The sequence below is a fragment of the Melanerpes formicivorus genome, unplaced genomic scaffold (assembly GCF_026170545.1).
Source record: "Melanerpes formicivorus ecotype bairdi unplaced genomic scaffold, bMelFor1.0.p_v2 SCAF_1, whole genome shotgun sequence".
Lineage (NCBI taxonomy): Eukaryota > Metazoa > Chordata > Aves > Piciformes > Picidae > Melanerpes > Melanerpes formicivorus.
The window spans coordinates 21,308,728-21,324,175 of NW_027142353.1; the positions used below are offsets into that span (position 1 = coordinate 21,308,728).

At 40.4% G+C, this 15,448-nt stretch overlaps 1 protein-coding gene across 1 annotated transcript in view; it reads left to right on the forward strand.

Moving 5' to 3' along the window:
* Positions 1-15,448, forward strand: part of MYO16 (myosin XVI) — a 392,532-nt gene that overhangs the window by 12,146 nt on the left and 364,938 nt on the right. The window contains exon 2 of the mRNA XM_068170049.1: positions 9,398-9,661. Within this exon, the coding sequence (XP_068026150.1) occupies positions 9,398-9,661 (264 nt within the window). The remainder of the gene's footprint in view (positions 1-9,397; positions 9,662-15,448) is intronic.

Sequence of the window (15,448 nt, forward strand, 5' to 3'; positions counted from 1 at the left end):
AATCAGTCCCTCAGGCCCCAGAACCATTTGTGGTAGTTTCTTTTGAACTGCTCCAATTTGACTGTCTAGAATTGAATGCAGTATTCCAGATAAGTTGTTCTGCTGAAAGCAGAAGGGTCTGTTTCCAATCCTTTTGTTATTTGAAAACTGAGATGAGAGTCCCTTGATGTACACTGAACAGTGACCAAAGGCTTGCGTATATCAGCTCTGCTGCAGAATTTTTGTTAGCTGCATTGTACTGTAAACTAGTTTTCCATCTGTTTTTACTTTACAGTAATCTCTGTAAATGATTAGGTTGTGTGTAGAACCACAGTCCACTTGGCACAGGACTTCCTTTCCTGAATGCTTGCCAGTCCTTATGGTTAGGTCTATGAACCACTGTTTCCCTTTTGGCTTTTGACTTTCTGTGATGTGTGATACTGAATATCCTCTTTGTCTTGATCCACGTATACCTTTTTTTTTCCCTTTTTTTTTTTTTTTTTTTAAACTAAATTTACCACATGCAGACTTTGGCAAATTTTGACTAATTTATTTTTCTCTTTTGTAATTCTCATCTGCTGTATGCCTCCTGATCCCTGGCATATTTGCTTGCCGCATAAATAGTGAAATCTGAGAATATCTGTTAAAAAATAATTGCCCTAGCTTTTGAAACAATATGGTTGAGGGTTTTTTTGTGTTTGTTTTTTTTTCCTCACACATTAATTTTCAGTAAAATAGTTGGTTGTTGCTGCTGCTGCTTAACTTTCTCAGTATCTTGGGGGCTTAGCAACTCTAATTTTTGGCATTCTCTCATGGTGTATGGGTTAATACATCCTTCAGAGCTGCAGATTTGCAAGTATCAGCAATAGTCTTAGTGTTTGCCATTGTTTACTGTCATCAGAGTGTCCTTGGTCTGCATAACAAGCTCTTCATATTACACTGTGATGGCAGGAAAAAATTTCCAGTGCATGTCTTCTTAGATGCACATCTTTCCCTCCACTCTGTCCTGAAAGTGTGGAGGATGGTGAGATCCTGGAACAGGTTGTCCAGGGAGGTGATAGAAACCCTATACCTGGAGATTTATAAGGCCAGACTGGATGTGGCTCTGAGCAACCTGATCTAGTGTGAGATGTCCCTGCCCATGGCAAAGGTGTTGGAACTAGATGATCCTTGAGGTCCCTTCCAACCGTAACAATTCTATGATTCTATGACTAGAGATGAATGTATTGTTACATCTTCATTTATTGTACTGTAAGAAAATAACTTAACCTTCACTGCTTAGTTGCAGGCTTTGTTGCAGTTTTGTAAGTTTTGCATTGCAGACAAGTAAAGACAGACAAATCTGTGGGGACTAAAAGACGCTTGTTTCTATGATGCTTGTTTCTATGACTTCTTTCTTATTTTTTTTTAAATTGTTGTTACTTGGCAAGCCCAGATCTTCTTTGCTTTCACTGTGCCTACTGATCTAGAACTTCTTGAGTTTTACTTGCTGTTGGTGTGAAATACAGCAATTTAGATTCTTAAAATATGACCAATTATGCTGATGTTATTTTCTCAAAGGCTTTGTGAGTGACAAGCCTTATTAAGTGTTTTATATTAATGTAATAAATATACTTTGCTTGCATTCTTGAAATCCCAAATAACAAGGGACATAAATTCATAGATCCAAGAGTGAACAAAAATTATAAGCATTGACTCAAACAACCAGTTTACTTTTTTCTTCTAACTTGTCTATATATCCTTGTATATAGATCCTTAAAATTGTGTTAGTGCAGTTTAGTTTGAATCAGATAACTGTTGTTCTCTGATTACTTTAGATGCTCTCTTCAGATCCTCACATGAGGAATTACAATATTTGGTTTTCAAATTTTTTAATTAGCTGCTTTAGGAATAATATTGTTAATCTTTGGGAAACATACAAGTGTTTTGCTTTGATGTTCCTAAGGAAACAAAGTCAGTGTGATTATGTTCCATGTGTGTGCCTGTCCATCTTTTAATTTATCCTCCCATCATAACTTCCAAACCCATTGCCAGTTTCAATTTTTTTTTTTAAATTGGTCAATGATAACACAATTTATTAAAAAATGTGAGCTGTGTTTGGCACTATATTGCTTAGGAATATTGTAAATATATTTCATTGTGGTTAGAAATGATGAATGTTGTTTTTCTGATACATGGGTATCAAATTCAGCTTAATAACCATTGAATCTCTTGTGACGGAAGATACCAAGTAGTCTCAAATATGTTGCAAGGAAATTTAAGCCTACTGCAAGTAAATTCCTACTTCCTTGGGTGATATATATTTCTAGGCAGAATTGCCCTTTGCACCACTTACCTTGCTGCAATCAGGAAGAAAGTGGCTAGACAGTGTTAACTTCAAAGGGTCTGTCTACACTACTGGTTTATGGACCACATGTTCAAAAGTCTTCCTTAAAGTTCATAACTGTAACTAGTGTTTCAGCATTTTGTCTAGACAGTCATTATTTGGATATGCTATGTGAATCCAGCTTGAAGAGAGGCTTTGATCTCCTAAAAGCTGAACTATCTGGAATATTATATGAATGTGTGAATATATTGTACTCAGCATATGTAGTCTTTTCAGTTGGAAACTCTAGTGCTCCAGAGCACACAATGGCATTTTAGTCTGTTTTACAAAATGTTCTGATGTTTGCAGAAGGTACTTGAGGTATGCTGGGGTTTGTGGGAAACCAGACATCAAATTTGTCTTTTCCTCCAAGGAAGAATAGAAGGATGACAGCAGTAGAGAGGGTACAGCGGCAGAAGGTTTAGCAAAAGAAACACTATGAGTTTGAGCAGACTGTGTTTGCTTGCATTCATGTAGTTTTCTGGATGTGATCCAGAGATGAGGACTACTACTCTGGGATGTATGTGGAGGAACTATATATATTTCCTTTCAGACCATGCAGACCTATGAGTTTTCTGTGTTTCAAGACAGGTAAAAGAAAATAGTGGAGGTTTTTTTGTTGTTTGATTGTTTTTAATAAGAACCCCTTCTGTATGTATTTGAAACTTGTGTTTTATTACACTGAAGGTGTAGTGGGCAGGCAGTTGGGCTGCATTTATTGAACAGAATGGCAAATAATTAATGACTTTTACCTAGAACATAAAATACCCATATGTTACAGATTGCTACATGACATAAATCACAAATGATGGTGCAAAGCCTTCTGTTATATTTCATTCATTATTATTCAGTCTCTTCTGTCACTATGAAGGCAAGATCCCAAACTGGTTAATCTTTTCATTTTAATATAATAGTTTTTTAGAGAATGCTGCTTTAACTTCACTGAATTGCTGATAGATAGATAATAGAGTCTATTAGAAAGCCTGTAGAGTTGATTGATAGTGTCTGATAAGTAACTTTTCCTTGGTATCAAGCTAGAAATTGATTGCACTTCCTGCTTGCCAGTCCAGTCACATCAAAAGGCTCTTGAGAGTAGCTTACAGGAGTAGGGTCTAATAAGAGCATGGTTGCTTGAGCATACTCAGGATTGCTCTTCATCAAACTCAGAGTTGGGTGTTAAGAAGAAAATCAGGAAGCTTTTTGTATATTGTGTCATTTAAGATCCCTAACTTTGTAATTACATCCAAAAGAAGCTCTGTGGAGCCAAGAAATGGAGAAGCACGTCAGCTCCTTTACTTTGGTGTAATTTATTCTCAGAAAACTTGGCATTAATTGAATTGTTGACATCCTTTACAAGGTAAATAGTTTACATTTATACTCTTCCCTCATGGTTATCTGTTTGTGAGATGGGGAGGGAACCCAGAAAAAAAGGAGTAAGCCTATCAGTAGAGTGGAGCACTGCTGACCTAATGAAAATGTTTTAGCCATTAAAATCAGGCTGAGTGATTATGAGCCTCAGTGCTTCAGTTACAGCTTAATAAACATAATGGAGAGGCCATTCAAATGGTAAGTAATTTTCCCTGTGCTGAGCAAAGGATTTTAAAATACAAGTATTTTGATGCTGACTTTAACATTGCAATTTTAGATGGATTTAAATTAATCTAGCCTCTTCTGTGGGTCAGAAATATTTCTTTTTGAAACTGTAAGATAGTAGACAATACGTAATAGCTTTAGATTTCTGAAGCGCACACTTCTATAACAATGCAATGATCTGTGGCCTAGACACCATAACTTCAGCTAGGCTATTGTATTTGTATCACTGATTTCATATGGAATTCGGTCCAACAGCATAAATACTAATATATTATTCTTTCTAATTTAATACATTAAATTTAAACAATATCCATTGTTGATAGCAGAAAATCTCCATTTGTAGTAAAGTCATTGTGTGCAACGGCAAAGGACATTGCTGATGGGGTCCATGCTCTTAATTTCTGGTCTAATTTCTGTTATCAGATACAGAGTGTAAATGAAAGTAACTTTTGGAAGCTGCACTGATTTATCCCATCCCTGTATTGTGGTCTGTAAGTGCCAAAGCACTTTCTGCTGACTATGCTTTTCCCACATCTTTGTTAGCGCTGTGAATATGTTTAGCTAGCTAGCTTTAAGTGTCATGTAATAGTAGAGTATATATTAAGAGATCAGCTTTTAAAAAATTTCATTTATTTAATAAATCCTAATCTATTTGACAGTTCACTAGAGTTGTTTAAATTTTCAAATATTTTATCTTTCTGAAATTTAGGACATTCTCAGCAATGTAAATTGGATTGTAAGTGTTTAATTGTAGTTATGAAGAGGGGCTGGTATTTTATCTTTAGCAAGATCAGAGGCAAAGTGTCAGAGGGCCCAGGCTAAACACAGTGTATGTTTCAGAGGATTTTCTAACCTTTTTTGATATACTGAGATGAAAATGCTTTTAGGAGTATTGTTTAGGTAGCAGTCTCAATTAGATATAGTCAAAGAATCTCAGATTGACATTTTTCCAGGTAATTTCAGCCTTCTACAGTTTGTTTCTATATTTTAAAGACCATAGTCCTTCAAACATCCATAAGCTTAATTATTCATTGTTTAAAATATCATCAAAATCAACATGAATGTTTACATGAATAAAGGTAAGCATGTGCCTTAGTATTTGAAAACTTGTAGTTTTAACATTAAGCACCATAATTCTGTTGTGGTGAATGGAGTTAAATCCAGTTGGAGGCTGGTTGCAAGCAGTGTTCTCCAGTGCTCAGGTTTGGGGTCAGACTTGTTTAAATATCTTTATTGATGATCTGTATGAGGGGATTGAGTGCTCTTTGGATTGATGGGCCAAGGTCAGGTGTATGAAGTTTAACAAGGCCAAGTGCTGGGTCCTGCACTTGGGTCACAACCATCCCATGCAAAGCAACAGTCTTGGAGAAGAGTGGCTGGAAAGCTGGCTGGCAAAGGACCTGGGGGTGCTTTTTGACATGTGGCTGAACATGAGCCAGCGGTGTGCCCTGGTGGGCAAGAAGGCCACTGGCATCCTGGCCTGTATCAGGAAGAGTGTAACCACAAGGAGCAGGGAAGTGATTGTGCCCCTGTACTTGGCACTGGTGAGGCTGCACCTTGAATACTGTGTTCAGTTTTGGGCCTCTCGCTACAAGAAGCGCATTGAAGTTCTGGAGCATGTCCAGAGAAGGGCAACAAATCTGGTGAAGGGTCTGGAGAACAAGTCTTAAAAGGAGAAGCTGAGGGCATGGTGGTTGTTTAATCTGGAGAAAAGGAGGCTGAGGGGACACCTGAGTGCTCTCCACAGTTAATCTGAAAGGAGGTTGTAGTGAGGTTGGTGTTGGTCTCTTCTCCCTAGTAACAAATAACAGGACAAGAGGAAATGGCTTGAAATTGTGCCAGGGGAGGTTTAACTTGGATATTAGGAAAATTTTCTTTACTGAAAGATTAGCCAGGCATTAGAACAGACTCCCCAGAAAGGTGGTGGACATGGCACTTCAGAATATGGCTTAATGGGTGTGGTGGTGTTGACTTTATGGTTTGACTTGGTGATCTTAGAGGTCTATTGCAACCTTAATGATGCTATGATTCTATGATTAGAACAACAGTAACAATTCTTACCCTCAGGTGAGTTTTCCAGATATAGACAGCAACTTCAGTTGTAGCATGTCAGAGCTCAAGTGCATGGCTGCTCCTTCTTCCCTGCATAAAAAAAGAAGATACAGAGCAAAGGTAAAACTCTTGTACAGCTGGACTCTTACCTGCATTGTCAAACATAGTTCAGCACAGCAAGATGGTTTTCCCTCTGAGGCTGTGAGGCAGGCAGGCACTATATCCAGATTTAGAAGTGTTAAAGTACAAGCTTAAGAGTCTTACAAATGAAAAATAGTGTGTAGGCTTAAGGCATGGTTACCAAAATATTTTATAGAAAGCAGAAGTATTCTAACACTGGTGCCCTTTTGCGATAGAACTGTCCCCTGAAAATCAACTAGCAAACAAGCAGTCTCTTGCAATCTTTGCTTCAGTGGAAAAGGGAACATATTGGAAGTGAATATCACTGTTATTGCAATGTCAATAAAAAGAACAGGTTTAATGCTAACAAGAAGAATCTGGTTTAAAGGTAGCTGTTGCGTTAAGAAAAAAGTTCTCAATGTTTGCCTGTCTCAAAGCCCAGAACTCTTGCAGTAACTATTTGACAAAACTAACTTTTGCTTCCATGTTTCAATGCCTCAATAAGGACTTTCTCTGACACAGCTCAGACAGTTAAAACAATAATGGTTTAATTATTCAAAATGATGGATACAACAGATTCAGGATTGCTAGTGATAAAGGCACTGACTGCAAGATGGTCTCAGGGCTAATAAATCTTGGGTAACATCTGACAGAGTCAGAGATTCACATCTTCACTGTAGTTCTAATACAATAGAAATGTTAACAAAAATGTTCTTGTGATTAATAAATCCTGGGTAATATCCAACACAGTCAGAGATGCAAACCTTTGCTCTAACACTAATGCAGCAAAAGTTCAGCTGTGTATTGAAGGTGCAAATCTCACCAAGAAAGGTGTCCTTGTCTTGGAGACAGAGGAGTACAGCCCGTTGACTGTCCTTGTCTCTGGTCTTCACCCCTGGTCTCAGCTGCTGCTGCTGCAAACAGTGGTGATGCTTCTGCTGGCCGACGCTGCACCCCCACTTGCTAACCATGGTACCAGTGTCAGTGGCATGTGTGTTCCCCAGTGGCAGAGGCAGCATGCCAACATGTCCCCTCTCATGGATTTTATACCTCAGCCCAGGTTGTCCCTGCCTTCTAGATGATGTTTATCATGATCTGGGAGGAACATTGATAAGCATAGTCATATATATTTAGCATGTACTTGATTTTCCTCATTAGAATATTGAGGGGTGCCAACTTTAATATTAAAATTACTGTTAATTAGGCAAAGGTCTTCATTCAGGCACAGTGCCCTCAAAAGTTGTTTTGAAGTTGGTTGCTTATGTTATTTGAGCCCTGCTTTATCAGTTTTAGCCAAAACAGGGCTGGTACATCTTCACAGGACTCCTTCCTTCATGTCTTTGGCAGGCCAGTTTCACAGGTCTTCATTTAACACAAACATCTACTGATTGTAAATTACCTTGATCTTAAAGTGTGATAAATCAACTTTCCTTCCTGTCCCACAACCAGCAAGGTGGTTTAAAGACAGTAATGTTACAAATACTAGGATTAACTGAATCAAAACCACATTTATACTAGTTTCCATGTGAATACTTTAGTATCTAACAATTTCATTAGAAGATTCCATTTGTATGGCTCAATACAATGCAAAAAACCCAAACAACCAAAAACCAAAAACCAAACTCTCATACACTTTTTCTTAGGAATCTGAAATAATTGAAATAACTTTGATGTTTTGAATAGAGAGTTGTCTCAATACCCACTGCATGCAAATGAACTCATTATAATTATAATATTATGATTTTTCTTCTCACTGAATAACAGGAATTTGCAAATGTAACACAAGAAGAAAATTAATTAAAAGGAAACATGGGCGTCAGGCTGTCATTTCTCTGCATAATAGTGTCTTGTTTGTAAGCAAATGTGAGCCACTTGTATTGAATTATTTAGATATTTTGCCCATCTCACATTTGAACTCTTAGGCAGACCTCTTTCTATTCACACTTGTTTACATTAAGTGAATTAGCTTTTAAAAATGTGTCAGTGATTTTTATAATCATAAGGAGGTTATTAATAGTCAATAGGAGGAACGATCAACAATATTAATAATTTTATTAACAAAAAAAATCCTATGGAAAATCTTAATAAAACCTACTACCTGGTTTGAAATATTCAGTTGTGGAACAGGTATCTCACCAGCAGGAACATGTACCAATTTAAACAATATGAGCAAAAATCGAGAGACAACAAACAGCAATTTAAACTGTAAAGAAAAAGGGGCACATTGGCAACAGAGCTGGAGATTGCCCACAAGGGGAGGGGAGGTGGGGAACTCTAGAATTCTCTAGGTCAACAGACCTTTAACAGATGCTTATAAAAATCATATTTCATAATTTCTCACTGATTGTGGTACCCTGCAGCACGTGTAGGGATTTAAAAAAAACAAAATGGCATTGACCACAGGAAAGCTGCAGGAACACAGTTTCAGTTTCTGTTGGCTTCCGCAGCTTATCACTAAGGCACACACAGGGTTTATCTCTGAAGGCTTTGTAAGTGAAAGCTTTGTAGAAAAGAGGCTGCTGCTGAAGTTTGCAGGGCTTGTCAGCTTTGTAGCTTTGCCTGTTTGGAGAGGTTCTTCAGTTGCAATCTTCGCAGTGGTACTCGTTGCTTCTTCCAATAAATCAAAACTGTCCTGGGGACTCTCAGCTCCTCCTGGGTTTCATCTCTCAGCCCAGCATGATACATCTGTTCTGCTCCTGGGCTATACAACGCTATACAGCGAGGGCTCTTACAGTCTGTCTGGGTAAACTGAAGCACAGCTCAGATTCCAAGCAAGGCTTGTGACTTCTCCCAGAGCTTGGACAATTGCAAGGCAAGGCACTGGCTCTTTGGACTGGTATTTATAGATCTCCTGAGACAATGACGGCCAATGATTAAGAGATAAAACCTGACACTTCAACCTATAGAATGAGTTTTCTCCAAATGTGGCCAAAGGCACACACACCTAGTGCACTTGGACTCCAGGGCATGTTCAGACAAGCCTGGGCAACATGGGAATTTTCCTGAAAAAACAGACCTGCTGACTTTTGCTCCATTGTCTGATTCAGAGCATTTTTTTGAGGCTTTTTGTCCCTTCAGGACAGTGATTTAATAAAATTAGTCATGTGTTGTTTCCAAAAAGTAATGATACATACTTTCATTTGTCAGCATTGGTCAAGTAGGAAGACATGACATGATAGACTTACACGTAGTTAGAAAGAACAGCAAGAAAGCCAGTGGAGGTTTCATGACATGTTTGAAAACGTGCAATCGCATGACCTAAATGTGTTTCTCTTTAATTTCTTACAGGCTGTTTCCAGCTATGTAATGTTTTTCGGTCCCATGAGATGGAAATTGAGCAGTGCTTGCTGGAGTCCCTGCCTCTTGGCCAGCGGCAGCGGCTGGTGAAGCGGATGCGCTGTGACCAAATAAAAGCGTATTATGAACGAGAAAAAGCTTTCCAGAAACGGCAGGGCTACGTGAAGAAACTGAAACATGGAAAAAATCATCGAGTTCATTTTAATCCTGCTGATATGATACAGGATGCAATCATACGCCATGATGATAAAGAAGGTACTTAGTAATGTTGAATTACTTTTTTTTCCCTTTTTGTATAGCTAAAAGCTTAATTGGAAAATCTTCCCTGTTCTGATTACCCATCTGTAGGAAAAATACAATTTTACATGATAGTGATCATAAAGTGACTGTCAAAATAGAACACACAACCATGTATTGCATGCAACATGTTTCAGCTTGTTACTGAAATGAGTAGGTGTGGAGAATAAACCTTAAGAAACCTCATGAATTTGTTCAAGGTTAATATATGTCTAAACTAAATTATTTAAAACCCAATAAGGATTATGATGTGGCCTCTTACATGCCTACATGACCCATAGAATTTAACACCAGTTACTTTGAAAATTAGTTTCTCAAGTTTAGCCAAAATTTGGAGTAATTAATGCTGCTATTAGTGACACTGGCCTGGAGAGAGCAATGAGATGGTGTTGACCTATAGTCCCACTAGATAATGGATCATCTTTCTGGTTCTGAAATGCTGTTTATGTCCTTTTGAAATATGTAGCCACACTTTAGAGATTCTGGGTTTTGTTTCCTAGCATTGTTTGAATTTTGGGTGCAGCCAAGAGTAATCTGAGGAATTTTGTGCTTTACTCTTCAAAAGGGAACCAAACCTTTCAGTAAGGATCTCTCAAGTTTTACAAATCACCAGAAGTCCCCATACTGCTGTGTGGGAAGGGTATAAGAAAAAAAAATGATGCAATGCTTATACAAACACTTTTTCAAACACTTTGTGGCACCTTTTGTAATCACATTAGCACAAAAGTATCTGAATGGGGGAGGTGCTGAAATAGTCACATCATACAAATTGGCACACTTCTAATTTTTATCAGTTTGGTGAGGTATGGTTTTTTTCTCACTCCTGAATCTTCAGTTTAATAAACCTTTGCCCTGTCATTGCTTATCACTGAGGTATAGTCATACACATTTAGATCTATACAGGAAATTAATCAAAGAGCTCTTCCCTTCAAATGAGTGCCTAGGGCATAATTTGTAGCTAAATTACAAATATGATTCATCACCTGTGATTCCACTCTCCTAGTGTGTAAAAGTACAGGATTTATAAATGAAGATGTTCTTCCTTCATATTCCCATAGCTCCCAACTTTCTGTAAAAACCAAGAATACTAGATATTACTTATAGCATTCTGTAAAAGTCAAATACTTGAGGCTATTATTGACATTTATTCTGAAGAAATGTAACTTTCTCATTGAAGTGGTAGTAAGGCATCAACAGTCTTTTAAGTTGCCCATACTTGGCCCTGAGCTGCACCTGAATAAGAAAGTTCAACAACTACTGAAACTGCACAGTACAAGCATAAAGGCAGAGGAAAGTAGGGCTGCGGCAAAACAGGAATGGTGTCCTGCACTTGAAACAGGTAAAATAGGTGCGTAGAGGCAAATAGCCAGCAGATAATCCCAGTAGGACTAACACCACTACCCTGAATTTGCTGCCTGGGGTCCTTTCCCAAGACTATGAAAAACTTGTGATTGTTGTCTTTAAGCAGCTTGAGGACCTGCAGGTGTCTGTTGTGATTTTAGCCAAGTGTTGCCAGTGCCTGTGAATCAATAAAAGTAAAAATGGAGAAAAAAAATATTGAAACTCATAGACATTGTGGTGGTTTAGGCTGGGTGCTGGCCCGGATGCCACTGCACAGACCACACCTGGGAGGTCCCAAGGGGTGGGCCCAGCCTAGGGGGGTGGTCACAGGACCTGCTCCCCTGTAAAAAAAATCCACACGGGGTCTTCACTTCCTCTTTTGTCCCCTGCTGCTGCCTAGGTAAAATGGCTTGAGTTGCCTCCCTTGGGCCTGCCCAGGCTCAAGCCTGGGTTGGGTGGGGGAGAAAGAGCCCTGGAGGGTGGTTTTGGGTGTACCCCCAGGTGGAGATGGGACATTCTTGGGTATGTTCTGGGATCTCTCTCTTTTGTCACGGTGCTTGTGGTTCTCTGTAAAACTTTCATTGTTGTTTTTTTATTGTTTTCCCATTTAAACTTTCCATCATGTTTGCAATCCGTTTCTCTGAGTCGTTATTTCTGCCCATGGTGGGGAGGGGGTTTGCCCCAACCCATTACAGACATTAAAGCTTCTCTCCTGTCTTTGCTGACTGGGACATTGGATTATAGAATCATTCAGATTGGAAAAGACCCTGGAGATTATTAGGTCCAACTATTTATGAAGTTCACCACTAAACCATATCGCTAAGTGCCACATCTAAATTCTGTGAGAAAATTGTGAAAGATTGGATGTGGCACTTGGAGCCATGGTTTAGTTGTCAGGTGGTTTTGGGTAATAGGTTGGACTTTATAATCTCTGAGGTCTTTTCTAACCTGGTTGATTCTGTGATTCTGTGTGATTCTGTAAGTGACCTTTAAACACATCCAGGGATGGTGACTCAGCTACTTCTCTGGGCAGCCTGTTCCAATACTTGACTGCGCCTTCAGTGAAAATTTTTTTCGTAGTGTCTAGCCTAAACTTAACCCTGGTGCAGCTTGAAGTTCCCTCTTTGTTCTATCACTAATTATCTGCGAGAAGAGACCAGCAGCTACCTCTCTATATTGTCCTTTCAGGTAGTTGTAGAGGGTGATACGATCTCCTCTCAGCTTCCTCTTCCTCAAACTAAACAGTTGCAGTTCCCTTAGTTTCTCTTCATAAGACATATTCTCTAGGCCCTTCACCAGCTTAGTTGCTCTTCTTTGCCTCATCTCCAGAGTCTCGATGTCTTTCTTGTATTGAGACGCCCAAAACTGAACACAGTACTTGAGGTGTAGCTTCACCAATGTTGAGTACAAGGGGACCATCACTGCCCAGTTCCTGCTGGACACAGTATTTCTGATACAAGCCAGAAGGCCGTTGGCTTTCATTGTCACTTGGGCACACTACTGACTCATATTCAGCCTCTTGTCAATTACAACTCCCAGGTCCTTTTCTGCCAGATAGCTTTCTAGCCACAGTTCCACAAGCCTGTAGTGTTTACATAGGGTTGTTGTGACCAAGTGCGGGACCTGGCACTTGGCCTTATGTAGTGGTGTGATGGTTTAGCCCACAGGCACCAACAAAAAGCACAGCTGAACTCAGACACAGAAGTGAATGAAGCTGTATTTTACAAGCAATAATGAAATACAATGAATATATACAAAATACACATTACTTACGATATTCCACAAGAATTTACAGGAAAGAAGCGAGACAGAAATCCTCCCAAGGAGGATCCCACCTCGGGTTCCCCCCAAAACTTCTCTCCCTCCCCTCTCTAGTTAATTAGAAGAAAAGACAAATGGAGAAAAATATTAGGAGAAGTTCAGTTATTTCAAAGCAGTTGTTAAGAAGTTTGCTGCTTATCTTATCAGTTTCAGTCCAGGGTCGGCATACATGCCAAGAGAAAGACAGAAGCTGGAGTGAGAACAGAATGTAAGATCATAAAACTACATCCTACTCATCTACCAATGAAACTCATTTGGGATTACCTTCCTTTTGTTTTCCTTTTTATGCCCAAACATTCAGCTAGAGAATTCTGCAGCTATCCGTCTTAAAGGCACAGCCTAAACTGTCACACCTTGTTGAAGCACATACTGTTGACCTCAACCCTTGATCCAATCAAGTATTTCAACACTCTCACCTAACTTGGTGTCTTCTGCAAATTATAAACAGTGCACTCTAACTGGTCATCACTCAAGATCATTGGTAAAGCTGTTAAACAGAAGTGGTCCTAATAATGAGCCCTAAGGAACACCACTTGTGACTGGCTGCCAGCTGGATTTAACTCTATTGACTACCACTCTTTGGGCCCATCCATCCGTCCAGTGCTTTATCCAGCACGTCATGTGCTCATCCGAGCCACGAGCAGCCATTTTTTTTCATGAGAATTCCATGGGAAACAGTGTCAAAGGCTTTACAGAAGTCTACATAGACAAGATCCACATCCTTTCCCTCATCCATTATATAGGTCATCTTGTCATAAAAGGAAATCAGATTCATCAAGCAGGGCGTGCCTTTCAAAACCTTCCTGACTCAGCCTGATCCCCTGATTGTCCTCTATATGGTGCATAATGACACTCAGGATTGTCTGTTCCATGACATTCCCTGGCACTGAGATCGGACTGACAGGTCTATAGTTCTGGGGATCTTCCTTTTAGCCTTTCTTGTAGATGGGTGTCACATTTGCTACTTTCCAGTCTACTGTATCTTCCTAGCCAGGACTTCCAGGAAATACTCGAAAGTGGCTTGGTGAGTACATCTGCTAACTTTTTTAGCCCTCTTGGGTGTAACCCTTCTGGCCCCATAGACTTGTGCGCATCTAAGTTACTTTTAAGGACATTGCTAGGCCATGCAGGAAAAAAATTAGAGAGGCAAAAGCCCATTTAGAACTTAGACTGGCCACTGCTATAAAGGAGAATAAAAAATGTTTCTATAAATATATTAATGGCAAAAGAAGAGGCAAGGACAGCCTTCTCTCCTTAGTGGACATGGAGGGGAATATTGTAACTAAAGATGAGGGAAAGGCAGGGTTGATGAGGAAAAGATAGGTTGTCTTCTGGATAACTGGCCACCTGAGCTGGCAGATAGAGTCAGGGAGCAGTATAGTTCCCCTGTAATATAGGAGGAAGTAGTTAGAGACCTACTTTGCCACTTGGATCCCCACAAGTCCATGGGACCAGATGGGATCCATCCTAGGGTGCTGAGAGAGCTGGCAGATGAGCTGGCTAAGTCGTTCTCCATTAGAGAGATCCCAGATTACTGGAAGCTGGCCAACATGATGCCCATCCACAAGAAGGGCTGGAAGGAGAAACTAGGGAATTACAGACCTATCAGCCTGACCTCAGTGCAAGGCAAGACTATGGACCAGGTCATCTTGAGTGCAATCACACAGCACTTAGAGGATGGCCAAGGGATCAGGCCCAGCCAGCATGGATTTAGGAAGGGCAGATCCTGCCTGAACAACCTGATCTCCTTCTATGATCAGGTGACCTGCCTGGTGGATGTGGGGAAGGCTGTGGATGTAGTCTACCTGGACTTCAGCAAGGCCTTTGACACTGTCTGCCGCAACAAACTCCTGGCCAAGCTGTCAGCCCGTGGCTTGGACAGATTCACTCTGAAATGGGTCAAGAACTGGCTGGAGGGATGGGCCCAGAGAGTGGTGGTGAATGGTGCCACATCCAGGTGGCAGCCAGCCACTAGTGCTACCCCCCAGGGATCAGTGCTGGGGCCCATCCTGTTCAGGATCTTTATTGATGATCTGAATGATGGGATTGAGTCCATCATCTGTAAGTTTGCACACAACACCAAGTTAGGAGCAGGTGTCAATCTGTTGGAGGGTAGAAGGGCCCTGCAGAGTGACCTTGACAAGCTGGATAGTGGGTAGAGGCCAATGGGATGAGATCTAATAAGGCTAAGTGCAGGGTTCTTCACTTTGGCCACAACAACCCCAAGCAGCACTATAGGCTGGAGACAGATTGGCTGGAGAGCAGCCAGACAGAAAGGGACCTGGGGGTACTGGTTGATAGTAGGCTGAACATGAGCCAGCAGTGTGCCCAGGAGTCCAAGAAGGCAAATGGCATCCTGGCCTGTATCAGGAATAGTGTGGCCAGCAGGAGCAGGGTAGTCATTGTGCCCTTGTACTCAGCACTGGTCAGGCCACACCTTGAGTCCTGTGTTCAGTTCTGGGCCCCTCAATTGAAGAGAATTGTTGAGGTACTGGAACGTGTCCAGAGAAGCGCAGCAAAACTGATGAGGGGCCTGGAGCACAAGCCCTATGAGGAGTGGCTGAGGGAGCTGGCTTTCTTAGC